This window comes from Papio anubis, chromosome 1 (genome assembly GCF_008728515.1).
Source record: "Papio anubis isolate 15944 chromosome 1, Panubis1.0, whole genome shotgun sequence".
NCBI classification, from domain to species: domain Eukaryota; kingdom Metazoa; phylum Chordata; class Mammalia; order Primates; family Cercopithecidae; genus Papio; species Papio anubis.
The window spans coordinates 107,615,706-107,641,073 of NC_044976.1; the positions used below are offsets into that span (position 1 = coordinate 107,615,706).

At 44.2% G+C, this 25,368-nt stretch overlaps 1 protein-coding gene across 4 annotated transcripts; it reads left to right on the forward strand.

Moving 5' to 3' along the window:
• The first annotated feature begins 45 nt into the window (after window positions 1-45).
• SARS1 (seryl-tRNA synthetase 1) lies at window positions 46-25,368 on the forward strand. Of its 4 annotated transcripts, none has more exons than XM_031651552.1 (12): window positions 46-295; window positions 10,961-11,031; window positions 15,528-15,608; window positions 16,581-16,739; window positions 18,067-18,210; window positions 18,809-18,964; window positions 22,418-22,639; window positions 23,184-23,313; window positions 23,599-23,756; window positions 24,013-24,078; window positions 24,453-24,582; window positions 24,941-25,363. In XM_031651552.1, the coding sequence occupies exons 1-12, from the start codon at window positions 160-162 to the stop codon at window positions 25,096-25,098; spliced, it is 1,611 nt and encodes a 536-aa protein (XP_031507412.1). In that variant the 5' UTR covers window positions 46-159; the 3' UTR covers window positions 25,099-25,363. The 4 variants fall into 4 exon arrangements, with proteins under 4 accessions (XP_031507412.1, XP_031507409.1, XP_031507413.1 ...); XM_031651549.1 differs by having other exon boundaries at window positions 51-295; window positions 24,013-24,087; window positions 24,941-25,368; XM_031651556.1 differs by having other exon boundaries at window positions 56-295; window positions 10,965-11,031; window positions 24,013-24,087; window positions 24,941-25,366.

The following is a 25,368-nucleotide window of genomic DNA, read 5'->3' on the forward strand; positions in this document are numbered from 1 at the left end:
TTCCGGTCGAGAGGGGCCGCCGGCGGGCTGCAGCCGCGCCTGCGCAGGAAGGGCGGGTCAGCGCGCCGGCGCAGTGGCGCGGTCACAGGCTGAGTGCTGCGGCGCGACCCTCGCTTCCGTGAGAGTTGGCCCGCAGCGAGAGTTGGCCCGGGAGGAAAGATGGTGCTGGATCTGGATTTGTTTCGGGTGGATAAAGGAGGGGACCCCGCCCTCATTCGAGAGACGCAGGAGAAGCGCTTCAAGGACCCGGGACTAGTGGACCAGCTGGTGAAGGCAGACAGCGAGTGGCGACGATGTAAGTACCGGCACGGGCGGGTTACCTCCTTGATCCTAAACCCAACTTTCTAAAATCCAGCCACCGCTCCTGAGGCCACAGCTTCCACCCTTCGTCAAACCCCCTCCCAAGGTGCGGTGGCTCCGAGGTTCTCCCCATCCGCGAAAACACAGCCTGGTAGCCGGGGTCGTCCCACTTTCTTCTCCACCCGGGCGGTGCGAGGTCCCTTCCACGCGTGCTCAGTTCCGTTCGTTGCCTGTGTGCGTACGCACGCCCATCGGGAGCTGTCAAACCTTCCTGCCCCAGGAGTTGCCAGAGCCTGCAATGGCGGGAGGTTGTGGGGCCGAGGCGGCTTTTCTATCACGAATCTTTGGTCGCCCGCAGTCTTTTTCTCATCTTCAGCAAGGCCAGAGTGGTTTTCCTTTGTTTTGATAGGATCAAAGGCTCCTTCCGGAAACGGTGTCACTTTTGCAACAGAGTAGATTCATTCCTTCCATATCGGAAGCATTTCGGGGCGTTGGAGGCCGCTCTTGGCCAAAAGAAATGACCCTGAAGCTTTTGGGAATGCCATCCGCCGACCTATGGGCATACTTTAAGAATCGGAAAAGTCTTTTCCGTGGTAGATCAGACGTGAGGGGAGTGGGGAGGCGAGAAAAAGATTGTAATGATTGAGGCTGTTTAATTGTGATTTGTGGACGTTTTCCTTTAAAGACATTGCTAGAACCTAGAACTGCCGGATCTTGGAGTCATGTCGAGCATCTTTCATGAAGCTGAATAAAATCATAGAACCCTCTGCCCATAAATCTCTGCCTATATTAACTGGAGTGGTCACTGGTTGGGCGGATGCTGTCAAGTACATGTGATTCGATTTGTCTGATGCAATAGGTCTGCAACCATCTGGGAGCTAGGTTGATGACAGTACACTGCAAAGGCAGCCGCTATCCAAGAGTGTGATGGATTTCTATTAGGAAAATTGATTTTCTCCCGTTTATAAGTGTAGCAGGACGAGCCGCAGACAAAACTCCTCAGACACTGGATTAAAGAAGGAAGAGGTTTTTTATTCGGCTGGGAGTGTCAGCAGACTCGCGTCTTAAGAGCCGAGCTCCCTGAAAAAGAAATACTTGGCCTTTTCAAAGGCTTACATCTTTAAGGGGTCCACGTGAAAGGGTAGTGATAAATCGAGCAAGCGTGGGAAACATGACTCTTGCCTACATGCATCAACTAACAGAACAAAAAGTTTTACAATGCTTTTTTTTTCATACAGTGTCTGGGATTTACAGATAAGTAGTTTAGGTTAGGGATTGATGTTATTATTATTACTTTTTTTAACTCCTAGGGCCGGGTGGTGGTGCCAAGGTTGTCTGGCTATTTATCTTACTTTTGTTTCTTTCTCTCTTTCCTCCTGTCTTGGGAACTAGGCAAGGTGGGGGGAGGAGGGCAGCAGGAGTAGTAGTGGTCTCCTTCCTTATAAGGATCTTGGATGTCAAAAGAGTATTTGTTTAACTTGAGTTCTGTGCTGATTCTGTATGTCTTAGGCCCTCTATTGTAGTAGTTTGTGTGATTGTGAGATTCCACACTTGACCTAAAGTTTCGAGTTGCAATGGAATTTGATTTTGCCACATTTTTTGTTTAAGATAAAACTAGCATGAGCATTGTTCTACTGAATCTGAAGTCAGGAGTATCAGATTTTTGTGTCAGTCCAGCCCTTAGCCAGTGCTAAATGACTTTGAATGTGTTAGCTAGTCTTTTGGGTATAATGCCCACATCTGAGGGATTTGTCCCTTCTCTGACAAGTAGGTAGGTGGTGAGTTCTTCAGGGACAAGGATTGAGTTTTATTCATCTGTATATCCCAGTTCTTAGGATATACATATACACATTTATACATAAAATCCCAGTACCTGGCACTGTACCTGGTCCTTGGTAAGGCCTTGATAAAGGTTTGTTGGAGGCGTGAATATTTTCTGTGTTCAGGGCACTTTACATTCTTTATGAAAAGCAGTTTACGTAGTTTATTTTCTTTTTTAAAAAAACTTAATCCCAAATGTGAAGTCGTTTCTCTTTTTTTTGTTTTGTTTTGTTTTGTTTTTGAGATGGAGTCTGTCATTGTTGCCCAGATTGGAGTGCAGTGGCACCATTTCAGCTCAGTGCAACCTCCATCTCCTGGTTTCAAGAGATTCTCATGCCTCAGCCTCCAAGTAGCTGGGACTACAGGTGTGCACCACCACACCCAGCTAATTTTCGTATTTTTTTTTAGTTGAGATGGGGTTTCACCGTGTTGGCTAGGCTGGACTCTAACTCCTGACCTCAAGTGATCGCCCACCTCAGCCTCCCAAAGAGCTGGGATTACAGGTGTGAGCCACCATGCTGGGCCAGTAGTTTATTTCCAAATGCATCTATTAATTTGATTCTTTTCTATTTGACAAACCTTTCCAATGTTCTCTTTGTATCCAAATGGAATTTATGTTTTTTCCCAAGTTCCCAACTGCCCAAGGTGGACACTAACAGATTCATATCAAGGTTTTTTGACACCTTAAACTTCAGATCAGAGGATGGAGTTCTCTCATTGGCTGGAACAAGGGCTTATAACCAGGGCCACATTAAGAACTCAGATCATGCTCCCTAATTGAGGACACATAGCAAGCTTCACCAAGCCCTCTACTACAACTGTACCAGTTTGTCTTCCTGTAGACTTATAAGGTACACTAGGGTTCCTTGGAGAACAGAGGAGTCCAGTATAACTTGGAGTCATAATACCGCATTGGAACTTACAACTCTTCCAACTCCAGGGATTTGAACTGTGATTTCTTCTTTTTAATTCAGTGTAGCATAATGATCCTACACTTGGGCATAGTTGTCTTGGCCCCACTCCCGAAGCAGCTAGATTTCCATGTATCTGGAAGTCTGCTGCAAACCAGAAGAATTTTATCCTCCCTCAAAAAGCTCTATCCTAGTTGGGTTTTTGTTGTTGTTGTTTTTACTATAAATTGAAAATTGAAGTTGTTGTTTCCTATCTTTTTTTTTTCTTTTTTGAGACAGAGTCTCGCTCTGTCGCCCAGGCTGGAGTGCAGTGGCGCAATCTTGGCTCACTGCAAGCTCCACCTCCTGGATTCACGCCATTCTCCTGCCTCAGCCTCCCGAGGAGCTGGGACTACAGGCGCCTGCCACCGCGCCTGGCTTATTTTTTGTATTTTTTAGTAGAGATGGGGTTTCACTGTCACTGTGTGATGGTCTCGATCTCCTGACCTTGTGATTCGCCCACGTCGGCCTCCCAAAGTGCTGGGATTACAGGCGTGAGCCACCGTGCCCGGCCTTTTTTTTTTTTTTTTTTGAGACAAGGCCTCACTGTGTCACCCAGGCATGATCACAGCTCACTGCAGCCTCAATCTCCCCAGGCTCAGATGATCCTCCTGCCTTAGACTTCTGAGTAGCTGAGACTACAGGCACAGTGCCACCATGCCTGGCTAATGAGTGCATTTTTTGTGGAGATGAATTTTCGCCATGTTGTCTAGGCTGTCCTCAAACTCCTGGTCTCAAGAGATCCTTCCACTTCAGCCTCCCAAATTGCTGGGATTACAGGCATGAGTCACCATGCCCAGCCTAAAGCTGTTATTTCCTCATAACCTTTACTGTACATGTTTTAAAACAGGTCCTTTTCGTTGTTTGCCCCAGCAGCTGGAATAGCTTTATGTCTGCTTTAAATCTTAACCCAGTCTCACCAGGGCATATAATCTTTCTAAAATGCAAATCTAATCATTTTACTTGAAGGCTTAAGTTTTGCAGTGACATGCTTTAGAGCAGCACTATAGGAATAGAATGTTAGCTTCATGTGTACAGATGCTCCTTGACTTAGGATGGGTTTATGTCCCAATAAATCCATCATAAGTTGAAAATCTTGTAAGTAAAAAATGCATGTAATACACATACCCTACTGAATATCATAGCTTAGCCAAGCCTACCTTAAATGTGCTCAGAACACTGACATTAACCTGCAGTTGGGAAAAAATCGTGTTACACAAACCCTATTTTATAATAAAGTGTTGAATATCTCATGGAATTTATTACTATTGATCTTAAAGTTTAACCATTATAAGTTGGTGATAGTCTGTAATTGTTAATTTGTTTGTATTCAATCTAAAAAATATAAAGAGAAACAGATGAAATTAATTTTAGTAATATATTTTATTTAACCTAGTCTTATATACCCAAAAGTTTTATATATATATATATATATATATATATATTATTATTTTTAGACAGGGTCTTGTTCTGTTGCCCAGGCTGGAATGCAATGGCATGATCACAGCTCACTGCAGCCTGGACCTCCTGGGCTCAAGTGGTCCTCCCACCTCAACCTCCTAAGTAGCTGGGACCACATATGTGCACCACCATGCCCAGCTAATTTTAAAATATTTTGTAGAGATAGAGTCTCACTTTGTTGCCCAGGCTGGTCTTGAATTCCTGGACTCAAGTGATCCTCCCACTTTGACCTCCCACACTGCTGAGATTACAGGTGTGAACCACCACGCCCAGCCCCAAAATTGTATTTTCAACATATAATCATTATTTTTAAATTACTGAAACTAGCCTGGCACAGTGGCTCACGCCTGTAATTCCAGCACTTTGGGAGGCTGAGGCGGGTGTATCACCTGAGGTCAGGAGTTTGAGATGAGCCTGACCCACATGGTGAAACCCCATCTCTACTAAAAATACAAAAATAATTAGCCAGGCATGGTGGCGGGCACCTGTGGTCCCAGCTACTTGGGAGGCTGAGGCAGGAGAATGGCGTGAACCCGGGAGGCAGAGCTTGCAGTGAGCTGAGATCATGCCACGGCACTCCAGCCTGGGTGACAGAGCAAAACTCTGTCTCAAAAAAAAAAAAAAAAAAAAAAATTATCCAGGCGTGGTGGCGGGTGCCTGTAATCCCAGCTACTCGGGAGGCTGAGGCAGGAAAATTGCTTGAACTCAGGAGGCAGGGGTTGCAGTGAGCCGAGATCGCGCCATTGCACTCCAGCCTGGGGGACAAAGTAAGACTTTGTCTGAAAAAAAAAAAAAAAATTACTGAAACTACTGAGATATTTTACTTTTTTTTTTGTACAAGTTATCAAACTCCAAAGTGTGTTTTATACTTAAAACACCACTCTGTTCAGGTGCTCATTTCAAATTTCAAATGCTAATAGTCACATGGTATTGAAAGCTACTATATTGGACAGTACAGCCTTAAAACATAAAAATCCAAATTTCTGAATACACTTTACAAAGTCCCCCATGCCTTCCTGGCCTCGCCGTCTACACTCCCCGCACAGGACCTCCCGCTCTTTGCTCTAGCTTGTTATTGCTGCTCCTAGACTCTTTCACACTCTGTGACTGTTGCTTCTTCCTGGCACGTTTCTTATCAGGGTGTGCCGCTCCCACTTCCATCAGCCCTCTTTGCCACTCAACTACTCTCGTAGTGCCACCTCATTTGTTGAGTGCTCTCCTTATATTATCTTACAACTCTCTTTTTTTTTTTTTTTTTGAGACGGAGTCTTGCTGTGCTCCCAGGCTGGAGTGCAGTGGCGTGATCTCGGCTCACTGCAAGCTCCGCCCCCCGGGTTCACGCCATTCTCCCGCCTCAGCCTCCCAAGTAGCTGAGACTACAGGCGCCCGCCACCACGCCCGGCTAGTTTTTTTTTTGTATTTTTAGTAGAGACGGGGTTTCACCATGTTAGCCAGGATAGTCTCGATCTCCTGACCTCGTGATCCACCCGCCTCGGCCTCCCAAAGTGCTGGGATTACAGGCTTGAGCCACCGCGCCCGGCCAATCTTACAACTCTCTTACAGCATTTATACTATTCCCGTATATCCCCTTTGGAAACTTACTTTTATTGACATATAAACAGTAAAGTACACAAATCTTAGTATACAGGTTGATGAGTTTTCTAAATCTATACACCAATGTAACACCCAGGTCAAAATATAAGACATTTACAGCACACCAGCAGATTTACGCCACCTCCCAGTCAGCCCCTCCTCCAAAAATAATAGTATTCTTACCTCTATCACCATAAATTCCTTTGCCTGGTTTTGAACTTCATATAAATGGACTTATGTAGTATATACTTCTGTATATGGCTTCTTTTGTTTTTTTGAGACAGAGTCTTGCTTAGTCGCCCAGGCTGGAGTGCAGTGGTACGATCTTGGCTCACTGCAACCTCTACCTTCCAGGCTCACACCATTCTCCTGCCTCAGCCTCCCGAGTAGCTGGGACTACAGGTGCCCACCACCACGCCCGGCTAATTTTTTTTGTATTTTAGTAGAGGCAGGGTTTCACCATGTTAGCCAGGATGGTCTTGATCTCCTAACCTTGTGATCCACCTGCCTCGGCCTCCCGAAGTGCTGGGATTACAGGCGTGAGCCACCGGGCCTGGCATGGCTTCTTTCTTTCAAGATTATGTCTGTAAGATTCATCCATGTTACTAACATGTAGCAGTAGTTGGTTCTTTTCATTGCTGTATAATACTCCATTATGTAAATATGCCAATCAATTCTACTGGCTTATTTACTTCATGACGTTTAGATAAACTGGGTTGTTACCGGTTGAGGGCATTATGAATAAGCTTCTAGAGACTCTTTCTAAAAAAATGTTTGCCAACTAACAAATTATAGTTGTATATATTTATAGGGTACAATGTAATGTTATGATTTATGAATACAATGTGGAATAATAAACACAAGCTAATTAACATATCCATCACCTCAAATACTTACATTTTGTGATAAGAACATGTGTACATTCTTATGTGCATCTATTGGTAGACATAAACACTCATTTCTGTTGGGTATGTACCAAGGAGTAGAATTGCTGGATCATAGGGTGGGCACATGTTTAGATTTAGTAGATAATACCAAGTAGTTTTCCAAAGTGGTTGTAATGATTGATATTCCCACCAGCAATATCTAAGAGTTCCAGTTGCTTGGCATTCTTGCCAATACTTGACATTGGCAGTCCTTTTAATTTAGCCATTCTGGTAGATATATCGTGGTATCTCAGTGTTATTTTAATTTGCATTTTTTTGGTGACTAAAGATATTGAGCGCTTTTTCATAAGTTGATGGCATTGGATGGCCTATTTTGAGAAGTACCTGTTCAAGCCTTTTGACCAATTTTTATTTGTCCTTTTCTTAGTGGTTTGTAGGAATTATTTATATAGAGTGGATAGAAGAATACCTGTGAGATACAGATACCACAGATCTCCTCTCCCATTCTGTGGCTTGCCTTTTCATTCTTTCAGTCTTGTGATGAATAGAAGTTCCTAATTTTAATGAAGTCTAATTTATTGACTTTTCTTCTGTGATTCCAAAACACAATAGATAAATCACAGAATTAGTATTCTGTTTTGAAAATCATGTTATGTCTTAACCTGCAGAAGAGATTCTCTGGTTTTTTTTTTGTAGACATTTTATTTCTTTACCTTTTACGTTTAGGTATAAGATTTATTTAATACTAATTTTGGTGTGTTATGTGAGATAGATCAAAATTTTTTTTAATGTGGAGAGTCAATTGCTCATGTTAAAAATGCAATAAACTGAGACTAGAAGGGAGCTTCCTTAATCTGATAGTAGATACTTACAGAAAAATGCTTCCCTTCCCCTCCCCTTCCCCTTCCCCTTCCCCTCCCTTCCCTTCCCCTTCCTTCCCCTTCCCCTTCCCCTCCCCCTCGCCCTCCTCCTTCCACTCCCCCTTCCCCTCCTCCTTCCTTTCACCCTTCCCTTCCCCCGTCCTGTCCTGTCCTGTCCCGTCCCGTCCCATCCCGTCCTGTTCCTTTCCTCTCCTTTCCTTTCGACAGAATCTCATTCTGTTGCCAGGCTGGAATGCAGTGGTGCGACCTCAGTTCACTGCAACCTCCACCTCCCAGGTTCAAGCGATTCTCCTGCCTCAGCCTCCTGAGTAGCAGGGACTACAGGTGCGTACCACCATGCCCAGCTAATTTTTGTATTTTCAGTAGAAATGGGGTTTTCATCATGTTGGCCAGGATGGTCTCGATCTCATGATCTTGTGATCTGCCCGCCTTGGCCTCCCAAAGTGCTGGTATTAAAAGTGTGAGCCACTGCATCCGGCCACATTTTTCTTAATGATGAAATGTTGAATGCTTTCCCCTTGAGGTTAGGAACAAGACAAGTATGTCTGTTATCACCTCTTCTAATCAACATCATGCCAAAGGTCCCAGGCAGTATGAATAAAGCAAGAAACAGAAATAAAAGATTGGAATGGAAGAAACTGTCATTATTTGCAGATCACTTGATTGTGTATGCAGAATCTGAACTATTAAAATTAAATAACTAACAAAATCACTGGATACAAGACACAGAATCAAAGGTACTTCTATATACAAGTAACAGTTTGGAAGCACCACGTACATAGAGATACAGCTAATAAATAACATTTAAGACTCATACACTGAAAACTATAAAACATTGCTGAGAGAAATTAAAAATAATGAAGGGATATACTATATTCATTGATTGAAACATTCAGCATTGTTACAATATTCGGTTTTGTTTTATTTTCTTTTTGTTTCTTTTCTTTTTCTCTTTTGTGATAGAGTCTTGTTCTGTCACCCAGGCTGGAGTGCAGTGGAACGATCTCGGCTCACTGCAGCCTCTGCCTCCTGGGATCAAGTGATCCTCTCACCTCAGCCTCCCAAGTAGTTGGGACTACAGGCACACACCACCATGCTCAGCTAATTTTTGTTTTTTTTTTTTTTTTTTTTTTGGTAGAGAAAGGGTTTTGCCACGTTGCCCAGGCTGGTTCGAATTCCTGGACTCAAGCAACCCACCCACTTCAGCCTCCTAAAGTGCTGGAATTACAGGCATGAGTCACCACACCTGGCCTTATTTTCTTTTATGCTCCCAATACCTACCCTGGTGCCTTGCAAATAGGAAGGAGTCTCAGAATGATTATAGATTTACAGGAAGTTGGAAAAATAGTAGAAAGATCCTGTTTTCCCCAATGATAACATCTTATATAACTCTGGTACAATATTAAAACCAAGAAATTGACATTGCTACAATCCACAAACCTTATTCAGATTTTGTCAGTTTTATACACGTGCGTGTGTAGTTGTGTGCAATCTTACCATGTGTAAATTTGCGTAACCACTGCCATGCTCAAGATACAGAACTGTTTCATCACCACAAAGATCCTTCTTGCTATCTCTTTGTAGTCTACTCCCTTTGCCCTCCATTTCACCCCTAGCAACCACTAATCTATTATCCATCTCTATAGTTTTATCAATGTGAATAAGTGAATGAGAAAATAGTGATATCATTTTGCATCAAGTTTTGTTAAAGAGATATCAAAGAGGAAAGCTCCTTGGTAAAATCTTAAAGAATGGTTCTGTAGGTGCTATCTCATTTCTAGTCATCAATTTTGCCTCTTAAAAGCTTGAGTTTGGCTGGATGCCATGGTTCACACCTGTAATTCTAGCACTTTGGGAAGCCAAAATGGGTGGATCGCTTGAGCCCAAGAATTTGCGACCAGCCTGGGCAACACAGCAAAACTCCATCTCTACAAAAATAAAAATTAAAAAAATTAGCTAGGTGTGGTGGCGCACACCTGTAGTCCTAGCTGCCTGGGAGGCTGAGGTGGGAGGATCACTTGAGTCCAGGAGGCAGAGGTTGCAGTAAGCTGAGGTTGTGCCACTGTACTCCAGCCTGGGTGACAGAGTGAGACCCTGTCTCAACAGCAACAAGAAAGCTTGTGCTTGAATTTTATCATATTGCCCCTAATGTTTAGATTCAAGAGGTCCAAATTTTACCAATCAGAGTTAGACTGATGATCCATGATACCAATATATTAATTTGGGCGAATGTGTTGACTAGTTAGTGCACTGTCTTCCCCCAAAGGAAACCAAATTATAAGAGACTAAATTATTCTCAAGGCTGCCAGATGAGCATTGTATCAAAGTAAAAGGGTAACATTAGCCATTTCTAGCATGGAGAGGTAGCAATCATGACTGCACTCTTTATAGAGTCCTGTGCATAGCACCTAGTTTCCTTAAATGAGTTTTAAGATCATTGGGCAGGTTAGTTACTTGAGTGTCTTCCAAGTTTTCCAGATGTGTCACTCTATAGTGGTGTCATACATGTTATATACTTTTAAATTTTAACCTCAGAATGGTCTTTTCCTTGTCACCGAATGCTGGGGACACCATTGTAGTCACCATTGTATGCCAACTACATTTGGGGCTCTAAAGCTCTAAGATTAGGCCGGGCACAGTGGCTCACGCCTGTAATCCCAGCACTTTGGGAGGCCAAGATCAGGAGTTCGAGACCAGCCTGGCCAACGTGGTAAAGCCCCGTCTCTTCTAAAAACACAAAAATTAGCCAGGTGTGGTGGCGGGCAGCTACTCGGGAGGTTGTGGCAGGAGAATCGCTTGAACTTGGGAGGCGGAAGTTGCAGTAAGCCAAGATTGCACCACTACACTCCAGCTTGGGCAACAAGAGCGAGACGCCGTCTCCAAAAAATAATAATAAATAAATAAATAAATAAAGCTCTAAGAGTTTATAAAACTTCATGAGGCAGATCCTTCAGCTCTGCCGGCATTTAGGCCTTAACCTGAGATCAGTACTAAGTCAAAATCAGGAGAAGGGAGTATCTTAATTATGGGCATTTCTTTGGTATATTCTTGGATTCTTTATTCCTAGGTAGATTTCGGGCAGACAACTTGAACAAGCTGAAGAACCTATGCAGCAAGACGATCGGAGAGAAAATGAAGGTAAGAGAACTGAGGAACAAACAGCCGTGAGAGCCTGAGCGGAGATATTTGATCTTGCTCTTAGCTAACGTTCACAGAAGTTCTAACTCAGTGTTTAAGTCTACAAGATGTTCAATTTCTTACCAAAGGGGAACATATTATTTTGAAAAGATAGGGAGGCAGGAACTTGGAGGCACTTTCATATACTTTACCACAAGTCCATCTTCCGTGTTCAGGTAAGATTCTTTGTTGTCTAGCCGTTTGTTGTCTATTCTGTTCTTACATTAGAAATATAAATTCCATCAGTCATCTTTTTTAATGGCAGATTTCAGATTTGTCATCTCAGTGTAGTTGTGCTCCATAATGAAAACAGTGCAGATTCAGAGTTCAAATCTTGCTACGTTATGTGACTTTTAGGCAAGTTAATGTCTGAGCCTCAGTTTTCTCATCTATAAAATGACAATACTAAACCTATAGAATGGAATTGTTAGAACTTTTTTTAAAAATTTAAATGCCAAGCAATGGTTATGCATAGAACTAAATTTCTTTTAAATGTAGAAAATTTGGCATAGTGTCAAGAACATGTAGTTGTTCAGCAATTGTGGGTTATAATGGATGGCTAGTAATGTTACTGGCCTTCATCCAAAAAAAATTCTTCCTATGCCTGAAAAATATCACGTTTCAGCTCAGCTTTTGCTTTGGTATCCAGAATAGTTCATGTTTTTAACCTTTCTTTAAAAATACCTGTTTAGCCCCTTAATCATATTACATTACATATTATAGCTAGGTACAGTAGCTCACGCCTGTAGTCCCAGCACTTTGGGAGGCCGAGGTGGGCAAATTGCTTGAGCTCAGGAGTTTAAGACCAGTCTGCACAACATGGTGAAACCCCGTCTCTACAAAAATAAAATAAAACAATTAGCCAGGCTTGGCGGCCGGCGCCTGTAGTTCCAGCTACTCAGGAGGCTGAGGTGGGAGATCACTTGAAGCCAAGAGGTAAAAGTTGCAGTGAGCCAAGATTGCGCTACTGAACTCCAGCCTGGGTTTCCAGTGAAACCCTGTCTCAAAAAAAAAAAAACAACAATGAATTAATTAAATGCACTTTACAATCTAGATACTTTTTAAGTTTAAACCTCAAAACTAAACAACAGCAACAAAAAACATTATAGAACTTTGGAACCACACCAGTAAAGAGCATAAAAAGATGACCTTGGGATTCTAGCACCTTACACTTGGCTTCATGACAGTCGGCATCTTTCTCTTTGACAATATTTTGTTAAACTTTCAGCGTGTAACACTTTTAGCTGTGGAAAGTGGTGTTGATAATCATCCAGTTTCTTTCTGTGGGACTTAGTCATTTGCATGCTACAGACCCCATACTTATGTTAATTCCCATGCATACTCCTCCCTGGGTGTTCTTTGGGACCTATGTACAGTCAGTGCCAGCTGGGTGTTTTTTGTAGCAAGAAGATGGGATTGTGAGTGTTGTCATTTACAATAACATTCTTAGATCTGATTTTGTTGCTAGCCATGCAGGCAGTGTTCACTCCCGCTGCCATTGAAATGGTAATGATAGTGCTTTAATTTGTAGAGCACTCGAAAACATTCAGATACTTTCACAGACATCTCATTTTGGTTTTCATCCTTACTGCAAAGCTGGAGTGCAGATAGTACATTTGTCAGCCCTATTTAATGGGTAAGGGAATCGGCTTAGGAAATTAAAGAGCTTGCTTAAAATCATACTCTAACTTAGTTGCAGAGTCAAACTTTGAGCTCTGAACTTGAATTTGCTGCCCTGGGGGACTATCAAATAGCAAGGGAGCCTGGTAACTATCTTGCTAACATATCACCCTGCCTATGATGCCATTGCAAAAATCTTGAGATTTAGTCCATTTTTTCCCTACCTCTGTAGTCTGTTCTTATCAAGACTCATTCTGATAGTTTCAGATTTTTCCAACTTTTTTTCTTTTTTTTGAGACAAAGTCTCGTTTTGTTGCCCAGGCTGGAGTGCAGTGGCACAATCATGGCTCACTGCAGCCTCAACCTCCTGGGCCCAAGCAGTCCTCCTGCCTCAGCCTCCCTAGTAGCATGCCACCACACTCGGCTAATTTTTTTTTTTTTTTTTTTTCGTAGAGATGGAGTCTCCCTATGTTGCCACTGCACCTGGCCAGATTTTTCTAGCTTTTTAAGATGATTTTTCTCTGAGTCACTGAAGGGTGTGAGTGGAGTTATAGTTAGAATTTTGATCGTATGAGAATGTGTAATGAACCTAAAGGATTTCTGTGCTTTACATTTAGGAGATTTAGTCCTTTTGTTCTTTCTTTCTTCTTTTTTTGAGACAGTGTCTTGCTCTGTTGCCCAGGCTAGAGTGCAGTGGCATGATCATAGATCACTGCAACCTCCAACTCCTTGGCTCAAGCGGTCCTCCCACCTCAGCCTCTTAAGTAACTAGGACTATAGACACATGTCACTGTGCCTGGCTAATTTTTTGAAGTCACCCAGGCTGCAGTACAGTGGCACAAGCATAGCTCACCACAGCCTCTAATTCCTGGGCTCATGCAATCCCCTCGCCTCATCCTCCCAAGTAGCTGAGAGTACAGGTATACTCCACTATGCCTGGCTAATTTAAAATATATATATTTAGATATGGGGTCTCACTCTGCTGCCCAGGCTGGTCTTGAACTCTTGGGCTTAAGTGATCCTCCCACCTCAGCCTACCATGTAGCTGGGATTACAGTTGCAAGCCATTGTATCTGGCTATACTTTGTTTTATTTATACTTACAAAGCAGATGCTAAACATTCTTATGCAAGTTTTGTTGAAGTCTCATATATATTATAATGGCCTTGACTAACTTTCTTTAAGTCTTTTTTTTTTTTTTTTTTTGAGACGGAGTCTCAATCTGTCGTCCAGGCTGGAGTGCAGTGGTGCGATCTCGACTCACTGCTACCTCCGCCTCCCGGGTTCACTCCATTCTCCTGCTGGGTAGCTAGGACTACAGGCACCTGCCACAATGCCCGGCTAATTTTTTTGTGTGTGTTTTTGGTAGAGACGGGATTTCACCATGTTAGCCAGGATGGTCTCGATCTCCTGACCTCGTGATCTGCCCACCTTGGCCTTCCAAAGTGCTGGGATTACAGGCATGAGCCACTGCACCTGGCCAACTCTTTTTTTTTTTTTTTTTTTTGAGATGGAGTCTCACTTTGTCACCCAGGCTGGAGTGCAGTGGCATGATCTTGGCTCACTGCAACCTCTGCCCCCCGATTTCAAGCAATTCTTCTGCCTCAGTCTCCCGAGTAGTTGGGATTACAGGTGTCTGCTACCATGCTTGCCTAATTTTGTATTTTTAGTAGAGAAGGGGTTTCACCATCTTGGCCAGGCAGGTGTTGAACTCCTGACCTCATGATCCACTCACCTCAGCCTCCCAAAGTGCTGGGATTACAGGCATGAGCCACAGTGCCCTGCCAACTCTTTTTAATTTAAGAAGAATTTAACTCTTTAAGGGATCTTCTTAAATTCACCTGGTTTTGTGCAAGGATTACAAGTGATGATTTAGCAGAATTATCATATAGAAGGATGAGAAGAGAAACTAGAGAGAACAAAATCCAGCCCTGGTTACACCCCTGCCGTTATGTCAAATTGCATTGATTGTTCTAAACTTAGTTCCAGATCCTGTGACTTTTTGTTTGTTTGTTTTCCTTGGCTGTCTGATATGTCATCGCTCCATCCATCTTTCCCCCTTAGCCTCAATGCTGGGATTGTTGTTAGCAGGTAGATAAGAATCTACACTTGGGGTGGGTGCAGTGGCTCATGCCTGTAATCCCAGTACTTTGGGAGGTCAAGGTGGGGGATAACTTGAGACCAGGAGTTTGAGATCACCCTGTCCAACATAATGAAACCCTGTCTCTATTAAAAATACAAAAACAAAACAAAACAAAAAAAATTAGCCAGACGTGGTGGCGCACTACTGTAATCCCAGCTACTTGGGAGGCTGAGGCAGGAGAATCACTTGAAACCGGGAGGTGGAGGTTGCAGTGAGCCGAGAGCACGGAAACTGCACTCCAGCCTGGGCGACAGAGTGAGACTCCGTCAAAAAAAAAAAAAAAGAATCCACACGCAGGTGTGTCTGCCCCAGGGCTTGCTCCTGAGCACTGCGCTGCCTCTCCCGGGCTTGTAGCTCATGAGCATTTCAAATCAATTCTCTTCTGATTCCCATGAGGACCTACACACAGGGAGTGACATTCTTCTCGTATTCTTCAGGATGTTAATTCTCTGACCCAGACAGATTAATTGATTTTAGGACCAAAACGCTATTAAGTGGCAGCATAGGGGCTTGACACTTTGACTTCTGGCTTCCAGTGTACTAATTTTTTTCCTACATGTTGTATCTTTTAGAAAAATGTATGTAGGAAGTTCTGCGATTCGTTTATATAATATGTTAATTTGGTGTTTACTTTATAAAACAATGCCAGAGATTTTCTTTTATTGATTTGTGTTGGGTTTTTTTCCTTCCTATAGAAAAAAGAGCCAGTGGAAGATGATGAGTCTGTCCCAGAGAACGTGTTGAATTTCGATGACCTTACTGCAGACGCTTTAGCTGTAAGTTAGAGTCCTTTTCTAAGTTAGGATCTCTGCTGTTTTGTCTTGATTTTATTCCTAGACAGCAAGTGCTCACACGCTGCTGCACACAGCATTGTGACATCCTTTCATTTCTGCTGCTGGGAAATGTCCCCACCCGTTCTTGTTATATTCTATATTTGAGTATTTATTAGACAGCGGAGATGGAGACAGATGGAGTGGGAGAGTCAAGGGTAGGAAGAATAGAAAAAGGAAAGGAACTGTGTTTGGTTTATATAGCTCCCTTTTCTACCCTTTGTTACACAAAGGCAAGAAACTTCAACTTACTGTAATACAGTAAGTATTTAGTGCGCTGGGCAAGAGGAGTAATTTTTGAGTTTTTTAGTCACTGAACCCTTTCTTGAAACCCTTAACATATAGCAAGAACATAAACCAAAAAAGCAAAGTTGCTGTGCTTGAAGGGCTCGGATTGGGGGCCTGAGCCTGCCTGGCCCTACTGCTAAAGCACTCGCCTCAGAGAAGTAAGAGCACAGTTTGAAACAGCTGCAATACAGAATCCAAAAATATGCTTCAGACAAATCTCTTACTCCTAATAAATTTATAATCTTCCTGGAGAACAGTTAAATGCAGCACATCAATAGAGTGCTAAGTTGGTTCAGTCAAGAAAATCAGAAACTGCAGATTAAGAGAAAGTTCGCATAAGAGCGGCAGTACTAACATTTCTGTGATGTATGGGAACAATAGGAGTGGCCAGAACTATCCATCTCTGCCTCAAGCACCACCAAGGAAAAATGCCGATGGATTTGTAGAGCAAGACTGTGTATATCCGTGTGTGAAATCAATCTCAGTTCTTAAAAGTCTTCGTTTCCAGTTTTTAAAATGCTATCGCAAGGGCTCTCTTTAGAGCACAACAGGGTTAGGGTAACCTGATCTTATTCCTGTGCTGTCCTTGCCTCGCTGTCCTGCTAATGGGCCTGGCCTGTTCATCTACAGAACCTGAAAGTCTCACAAATCAAAAAAGTCCGACTCCTCATTGACGAAGCCATCCTGAAGTGTGACGCGGAGCGGATAAAGCTGGAAGCAGAGCGATTTGAGAACCTCCGAGAGATTGGGAACCTTCTGCACCCTTCTGTGCCCATCAGTAACGATGAGGTAGGTGGCTGTGCCCCAGTGGGAGGCAGCCTTAGGTGGCTGCTGTCTCTGCAGGGGCGGGGACGGGAGGAGATCTGTGGAACACTGGCACTCTCTGTCAGAAGCAGGTTCTTTGTATATTCCCTCTGTCCACCAATTGAGAATTGCAGGAGTCAGATCCTTGTCTGATTGGGAAGTAGCAGAGACAGCAGGTAGGAGGAGACTCCTGGCACAGAAATCTCTTCTAAATAGGGCTGCTGTCCCCCACTGCAGTTGCCCGTGGTAGCAGGCGTCTTGTAGGAGGGATCTGCTAAATCAACCTAACCCCCTCACCCACACCCCGCTGAGAAGCTGCAGGTCGAAGGGAAATCTGCATGATAAAAGTTTCCTGCTGAGCGGGAGCTTCCCCTGCACAAAGCTGCTCGGAGCCCAGCCTTTGTTCCCTGACACCCCAGCCGGAGCAGGGCCCATCTGTGCCTCTTTCATTCATTCCCTGGTGAACATTAAACTCACTGCAGGCTGGGGTGTGCAGGAGGCTGCAGAGCACAGACCATGAGCAGACTCAGGAGGTCAGGGCCCTGAGTCCGCCCTCATGTGGCCCTGGGACCAATGAGAGCCTGGAAAAAAAAAAATCTACATTCTCCTCCGCACTCCAGGCAATGTCGATTGTCTGGGAAGAGTTGTCCTTGTGCAGGATTTGAGAGGTCATTTAAAAGGGTAAAAAAAAAAAAAAAAAAAACAAGAGAATACCGTGGACCTCTTGGAAAATCATCATTCCCAGTTTCATGGCTAGAATTACTTCTCAAACTTTGTAAGTTATTACTTCTCCATTGAGTAGCAAGTTGCCTTCTCTAGTTATGAGACACAGTAGTGTTTAAGTTAAATGATGATGTCACAAAGCTAAGTTGCTCGTGGAATAAAGTTTGGAAAGACGGTGGTTGTAGAATTAATAAATCATATATCAAGCTTGGCATGGTGGCTCATGTTTGTAATCCCAGCACTTTGGAAGGCCTAGGCAGGAGGATCACTTGAGCCCAGGAATTGGAGACCAGCCTGGGCAACATGACACAACCCAGTCTCTACAAAAAAATACAAAATTAGCCGAGCATAGTGTCGGGCACCTGTCTGTAGTCCCAGCTAAGGCTGAGGTGGGAGGATCACTGGAGCCTGGAAGGTTGAGGTTGCAGTGAGCCAAGATTGTGCCACTGCACTCCAGCCTGGATGACAGAGTAGTAAGACCCTGTCTCAAAAAAGTAAATAAATAAATAAATAAATAAGTAATTTCATTTAAAAATAAAAAAATAAAATCACATGTCATGTATCTTTCTTTCTTGCTCTGTTTCCTTAGGATGCGGACAACAAAGTAGAGAGGATTTGGGGTGATTGTACGGTCAGGAAGAAGTACTCTCATGTGGACCTGGTGGTGATGGTAGATGGCTTTGAAGGCGAAAAGGGGGCCGTGGTGGCTGGGAGTCGAGGGTACTTCTTGAAGGTAAGAGCTGGGAGCCAGTGAGGATAGGATTATGAAGAAGAAACAATTTTTTTTTTTTTTTTTTGCGGAGAGACATAACCTACTTAAAGAGGCCCCCAAATCTACCAGTTGTACTCGCCTTTCTGCAAATGTATTGGCAATTAGATGCAATTCTCTTTCTAAAGCAAGAGAGGGCTTATCAGGATTCCATAGAACAAAAGCCACTAAGTGGTCCTCCATAATGAATGTATGTTTTGCTGACTGAATCAGAACAGTCTCTGCCTTTAAGTAGCTCAGTATAATTGGATAGTCAGACAAGTAACAAAGAATCAAAATCCACTGTCAGAAGCACTGTGGTTTGTGTAGGCCCAAAGTGCTTTGAGAACATCAAGAGAATTCTCTTAACTGTGTGTCTGGATAGTTCGCTGGGCTTCAGTGTTCAGAATGAATCTTAAGGTTCAGAAGGTCAGTTGCTGTGATCTGTGGTGGTTTTTTTTGGCCTCCTGTGTGCCCCTGGGTAGTCCTGTTCTGTCGGCCCAGGTGCCTTTGGGTGTCAGTGCTAGCTGAGCATGACAGTGACAAGACCCAGCCACACAGTTCTGTGTCTCTGCTCCTCTAGGGGGTCCTGGTGTTCCTGGAACAGGCTCTCATCCAGTATGCCCTTCGCACCTTGGGAAGTCGGGGCTACACTCCCATTTATACCCCCTTTTTCATGAGGAAGGAGGTCATGCAGGAGGTGGCACAGCTCAGCCAGTTTGATGAAGAACTTTATAAGGTGAGTAGCCTGAGTCAGGTGGCAGAATGACTTAAGTTATGTAGCTTAACTTCAGTGATGCAGAGTGGTGCTGTCCAATAGGACTTTCTGCGATGATGGAAACGTTCTATATCTGTGACTCTTGAGCACTTAAAGTGTGGGTGGTACAACGGAGGAAGCACATTTTATATTTTAATTAATTTTAACTTAAACACGTAGCTAATGACTACCATATTAGACAGTGCAGCTGCAGAGCCTCTTTTACCTTTCCCTGGGTAATCTGTATGATGAATCTAAATCAAGTACACTTCAACACCATGAGCTTAGAAAAGAAGCCCATTCCTGGGTGCTTGGACAAAAGGAAATTACAGAAGTGGCACTGATCTCCTAGCCCGCTTCCCGTGTCCTCCCACTCCTAACCCCAGACTGGAAGCTTCCACAGGGTGAGACATACTTGCCTTGGGATGGAGGTGGCTTCCAGTTTGTGGCTCCTTCTCAACCATGGACCGTGTCAGGGAGAGCCAGACAATTCACGTCAAGGTTCAGAAGGTCATTCTGATCAACTGGCTCTAACACCAATAACAGCACCCCACTCTGTGTTCGGCACTCAAGATTTCTAGAGCGTCTCTGCTAACAGCTGTCCAATGCAGCAGTGTCTACTATTCGTTTGCTCCTCCCTTTCAACTCTTCTGTCAGAAATAGGGACTTAGTTCCTACTGGCTTATTTCCTCTCCAGACAGGGGAGGTAGAGTTAGACAACTGCTGTTGGACTCATCTAATTTATACAGGGAGATAGTTCAGTAATTAGAACAATCTTTCCATTGTTTCTGTTGATGAGGTAAAAGTTAAGTTTTCATTCAAGACGCACTGGGAAACAAAGTGTTCTCCCTAAACCCTGAGCATTAGTATAACCTTGACCTCCTCCCTCTCTGCTTTCTTTTAACGAAGGGAGGAATGTGTTCCTTTACTGGCTTAAAACCTGTTTTACCTTTTCTTTGTTTTTCTAATTTCAACCCTTAAGATTAGATAATCATTAAAGAACATTAGAAATACCCACTGCAGGTAACACTAGGGAGAAACCTATGTGGAGTATTATGGAAATTGTTAGGTAGCCGGTGCTCCCTGAGTCCTGCGTTCTCCATCTCTTATCCAGACGCTTCTTGGACCCACAGGCAGGAAGAATCACAGGTTTCAATAGTGAAGAATTTTGGCTGGTACTTCTTGTCTGATAAAAACCTCAGTTCTGGAGAATGAATATAGCGCTGGCCAATAGAACTCTCTGCACTGATGGAAATGTTCTGGGTCTGCATGATGCAGCATGGCAGCCATGAGCCACATGTGACTCGAGCACTGAAAATGTGGCTGATGCAACCGAGGAACTACATTTTAATTTAATTTAATTTGTTTTTATTTTTTATTTTTTAATTAATTTCCTCTATAGAGACAGGGTCTCACTATGTTGCCCAAACTGATTTCAAACTCCTGGGCTCAAGCAATCCACCCGCCTCAGCCTTCCAAAGTGTTGGGATTATAGGTGTGAGCCACTATGCCCAGCCCAATTTAATTGAAATAGTCGTATGTGGCTGGCTATACCATATTAGGCTGCACAGCCCTTGAGCTTTCCTATGTTGTATGTGAATGGCCCCACAGTGGCTACATTCCTACTGCCAGGTAGCAAGGTAGTTTTCCAGGCTCTAAACACTGACCCAGAGGAACTTTCTTCCTTTTTTTTTTTTTTTTTTTTTAATTAAAATACTGCTACATAACAGAAAATTTAGAAATGGCAGAGGGAATTACCTGCTTTCCCATTGACCTAATATAACAATTGTCATCTTAAAATATTCACTTTGGGATTTTTTTCATATATATGTTGTTTTCACATACTTATAATTGCCATGTACCTAAATTGCCTTTTTACTTAGCATTATTTTTTATTTTTATTTTTATTTATGTATTTATTTTTTGAGGCAGAGTCTCACTCTGTTGCCCAGGCTGGAGTGCAGTGGCACAATCTTGGCTCACTGCAACCTCTGCCTCCTGGGTTCAAGTGATTCTTGTGCCTCAGCCTCCTGAGTAGCTGGGATTACAGGCGTCGCCACCATCTCTGGCTGATTTTTTTTTTTTTTTTGAAACAGTGTGTCACTCTTTCACCCAGGTTAGAGTGAAGTAGCGTAATCTTGGCTTACTGTAGCCTCCACCCACCAAGTTCAAGCGATTATCCTGCCTCACCCTCCTAAGTAGCTGGGACTACAGGCATCCACCACCATGCCCGCTAATTTTTTTTTTTTGTATTTTTAGTAGAAACGGTGTTTCGCCATGTTGGCCAGGTTGGTCTCGAGCTCCTGACCTCAGGTGAACCACCCGCCTCGGCCTCCAAAGTGCTGGGGTTACAGGCATGAGCCATCGCGCCTGGCCACACCTGGCTAATTTTTGTATTTTTAGTAGTGACGGGGTTTCAGCAAGTTGGCCACACTAGTCTTGAACTCCTGAGCTCAGGTGATCTGCCTGCCTAGGCCTCCTAAAGTGCTGGGATTTCAAGCATGAGCTACCGTGCCCGGTGGCCTTTTTATGTAGCATTATATCAAAAGTGTTTTTCTGTGCTACTGCATGGTCTTCATTTTTATGGTTGTATAATATTACATAAATAATGTTACAGTGAATTTTGTCCTGTCTGAACTTTTTTTTTTTTTTTGCTTTATTTTCTTTAGCTGAACAGCAAAGTATATTCTTTAAGGATCATAACCACTAACCTATACGCACCAAGAAAGCAGAGACTGGTGTCCCTTTTTGCTCTACATTGGTGTTTAGTAAACACCTCGCAAGGATTAATTTATGTGGCTACCAGCACAGGTTTATTGCATACCTGCCAGCATTGACCATTATTCATCATAGATGAGTTTTCTTTATTAGATAAGTGGAAAATAGCTGGGCACAGTGGCTCACGCCTGTAATCCCAGCACTTTGGGAGGCTGAAGTAGGTGGGTCACCTGAGGTCAGGAGTTCCAGATCAGCTTGGCCAACATGGTGAAACCTTGTGTCTACTAACAATACAAAAATTAGTGTCTACTAACAATACGGAAAAAAAAAAGCATGGTGGCGCATGCCTGTAATCCCAGCTACTCAGGAGGCTGAGGCAGGAGAATCGCTTGAACCTGGGAGGTGGAGGTTGCAGTGAGCCGAGATTGTGCCACTGCACTCCAGTCTGGGCAACAGAGTGAGACTCTGTCTCAAAAAAAAAAAAAAAGGTAAGTGGAAAATATTCTTTCCTCTTAATTTACATTTCTTTGATCTCTGTCCGGGACCCCAAGGTGGACTGAGCCTTTCCTTTATCTTTTTAGTATTCTCTCCCCACTCCCAGGCAGGGATTAAAGGAAATTTTTCCTGCACTATCACTGATATCATTCTTGTGGTTTCTTATTCTAGCCAAGGTCCTCCCCTCTTCCTCTTAACTGGTATAGCTCCTTCCTTCCACAGGTGATTGGCAAAGGCAGTGAAAAGTCTGATGACAACTCCTATGATGAGAAGTACCTGATTGCCACCTCAGAGCAGCCCATCGCTGCCCTGCACCGGGATGAGTGGCTCCGGCCGGAGGACCTGCCCATCAAGTATGCTGGCCTGTCTACCTGCTTCCGTCAGGAGGTGGGCTCCCATGGCCGTGACACCCGTGGCATCTTCCGAGTCCATCAGTTTGAGAAGGTGAGTAGATGGGTCAGGGTAAGGAGTGGACCTTTCTCTCTCTCCAGAAGCGTTAGACGAGAGATAGGATCTGTGTTGCTGAGGCCCATCCTGGCTCCAGCTTTTCCTCTCATTGCTTACCTCTGTGTTTCTGGGGAAGTGAGTGCTGGAGTGGCGTGGAGTATCCACCCTGAAACCAGGCTGTGGCTTTGCCACTCACCAGCTGTGTAACATTGGGCAAAATACATAAGCCCCCAGTGCTCCATTTCTGCCTCTGTACGAAGAGGATAACAGTAACGGTGCCTGCCTCGCCAGGCCTACTGTGGCCTGTTGTGAGGATGATCCCAGTCAATATATATAAAGCACTCAGAACAGGGCTGGCACACATATGGGAAGCTAGCGCCATAAGCATTTGCTTTTGTGGTCCAGTCCCAGTTGCTGGGGACCCAGCCTCGTCTGCCTCCCAGTGGTGTGGAAACGGGTCTTCATGGCAAGGATGTCTCCCTCTTCAGTCCTTTATTCACCCTATACCACTGTTACCATCTCCTTGGGTCCCTCTCTGCAGATTGAACAGTTTGTGTACTCATCACCACATGACAACAAGTCGTGGGAGATGTTTGAAGAGATGATTACGACCGCGGAGGAGTTCTACCAGTCCCTGGGCATTCCTTACCACATCGTGAATATTGTCTCAGGTATGGGACCCAGCCTCTTCCCAGCCTCCCTTTCCTGCATCCCACAGACGCCACCCTCACCAGCTGAGCTGCCACACAGAGAAACAGATCACAAGTCGAGTCATTGCCCACATTAATTAAACTATTACCCTCTTCTCACTGGGGAGTATTTGGTGTTAAGAATATCTGGATGTGATTTCACCTCTGGAGACAGGCCATGAATTAAAGAATTCTCCAGGCTTGCTAAAGGTTAGCCTTCTGAAATACCATCCCTCCTTCATGAGTTCTAGGGGTTTTTCCTTACAGGTTCTTTGAATCATGCTGCCAGTAAGAAGCTTGACCTGGAGGCCTGGTTTCCGGGCTCAGGAGCCTTCCGTGAGTTGGTCTCCTGTTCTAATTGCACGGATTACCAGGCTCGCCGGCTTCGAATCCGATATGGGCAAACCAAGAAGATGATGGACAAGGTAGATGGCCCCCAGGGAGGTGGGAAACAGAGCCTTCAGTACACGGCCCGTCCATCTTACTTCTCAGCCTTTGGGGTGCACTGGTCCCCAGCATCATGGGAAAATCTGAGCTTCTCAATGTAGACCAAAAAAGGAATCTGAAAATGCCTTGTACTGAGTCAGGACTGAGTTCTTTTAGCTAGAAACCTGAATCTAGCTCTCTTCTATAAGGTAATTCTAGCTTTTCTCTTTCTGGCTTTGTTTTTCTTAACTCCAGAGAAAGAATAATCTCCATTTATCTACACAGAACAAGTTGGAGGCTTCCCTCTTCTCACCCAAGAAGGTCTGGGTTGTAAGCTGCTTTCTTCAAACCCAATTCTCAGGCCCTACTCTTTTCCAAGTCAGGGGCTTGAAAGGGGTGAAAAGGAAAGGCCACAATAGTAGTTTCTTCCTTCCCTCAAAGGGTCCAACTCCTCAAAATACCAGAAGCTACTACTTGTCACTCATGGAGACATGAGGGATCTTTCTGCAGTTATCTAACAGGCAATAAATACCAACTAATTCAAATTCAGAAAAAAGTTGCTAAGGGGTCGAACCCATCATTTCGATTTGGACAGTTGTGGTTGGGGAAGTCTGGTTGAATGGATGGTTCCTGGCCGTCAGTAGGACCAGCTGAGAGTTGAGCCCGACTTCCCCTCTGGGACCCTGTCTTTCCAGGTGGAGTTTGTCCATATGCTCAATGCTACCATGTGCGCCACTACCCGTACCATCTGCGCCATCCTGGAGAACTACCAGACAGAGAAGGGCATCACTGTGCCTGAGAAATTGAAGGAGTTCATGCCGCCAGGTAAAACTCCCAGCTCATCTCATCACCCTCCTCTTTTCTGTCTTCACACTCTTCAAAATCGCAGGCCCCTTTCGGGATATACCAGGTTTTTTTGTTCTGACACAGCCCCTGAAACTCTTGTCTGCCCTCTCGGGCTGGGCAGGGCAGGGGGCCTGGTTGAGAAAGTAGCCAGTGCAGGTATGATACTGAAATGCTGCTAAGATTCAGACTAGGGAAGAAAAGAATAAAGGAAACTGGTGCCTATCAAAGGGACCCCTCTGTTCAAAGGGATCATTGTCTTGTTGAATTCTCCCCAGAGCTCTTAGGGCTTTGACTCCCTGAGAAACAATAGGTCATTTGGTTGACTCTTCCCTCCCAGGACTGCAAGAACTGATCCCCTTTGTGAAGCCTGCGCCCATTGACCAGGAGCCATCCAAGAAGCAGAAGAAGCAACATGAGGGCAGCAAAAAGAAAGCGGCAGCAAGAGACGTCACCCTAGAAAGCAGGCTGCAGAACATGGAGGTCACTGATGCCTGAACATTCCTGCGTCCCTGTTTGCTTTCATTTCTGTCTGCTGAGATCTCAGAGCCGGCCCAACAGCAGGGAAGCCAAGCACCCATTCATCGCCCTGCCCGCATCTGACTGTGGAGCTGAGAGGGGAGCAGTGCCGTGTACCACACAGATGTTCCTGTCTCCTTGCATGGGCATTGGAACCCATCACTGATGACTGATGAAACCATGTAATAAAGCATCTCTGGGGAGGGCTTAGGACTCTTCCTCAGTCTTCTTCCCGGGACTTGAACCCCG

What these genes read in the sequence shown, in the direction of transcription:
- SARS1 (XM_031651549.1), top strand. Translation starts at nt 160, where the DNA reads ATGGTGCTGGATCTGGATTTGTTTCGGGTGGATAAAGGAGGGGACCCC. An exon ending in CGATCGGAGAGAAAATGAAG is followed by an intron (nt 11,032 to 15,527) that starts GTAAGAGAACTG and finishes TCCTTCCTATAG; the next exon opens with AAAAAAGAGCCAGTGGAAGA. An exon ending in TTGATGAAGAACTTTATAAG is followed by an intron (nt 18,965 to 22,417) that starts GTGAGTAGCCTG and finishes TTCCTTCCACAG; the next exon opens with GTGATTGGCAAAGGCAGTGA.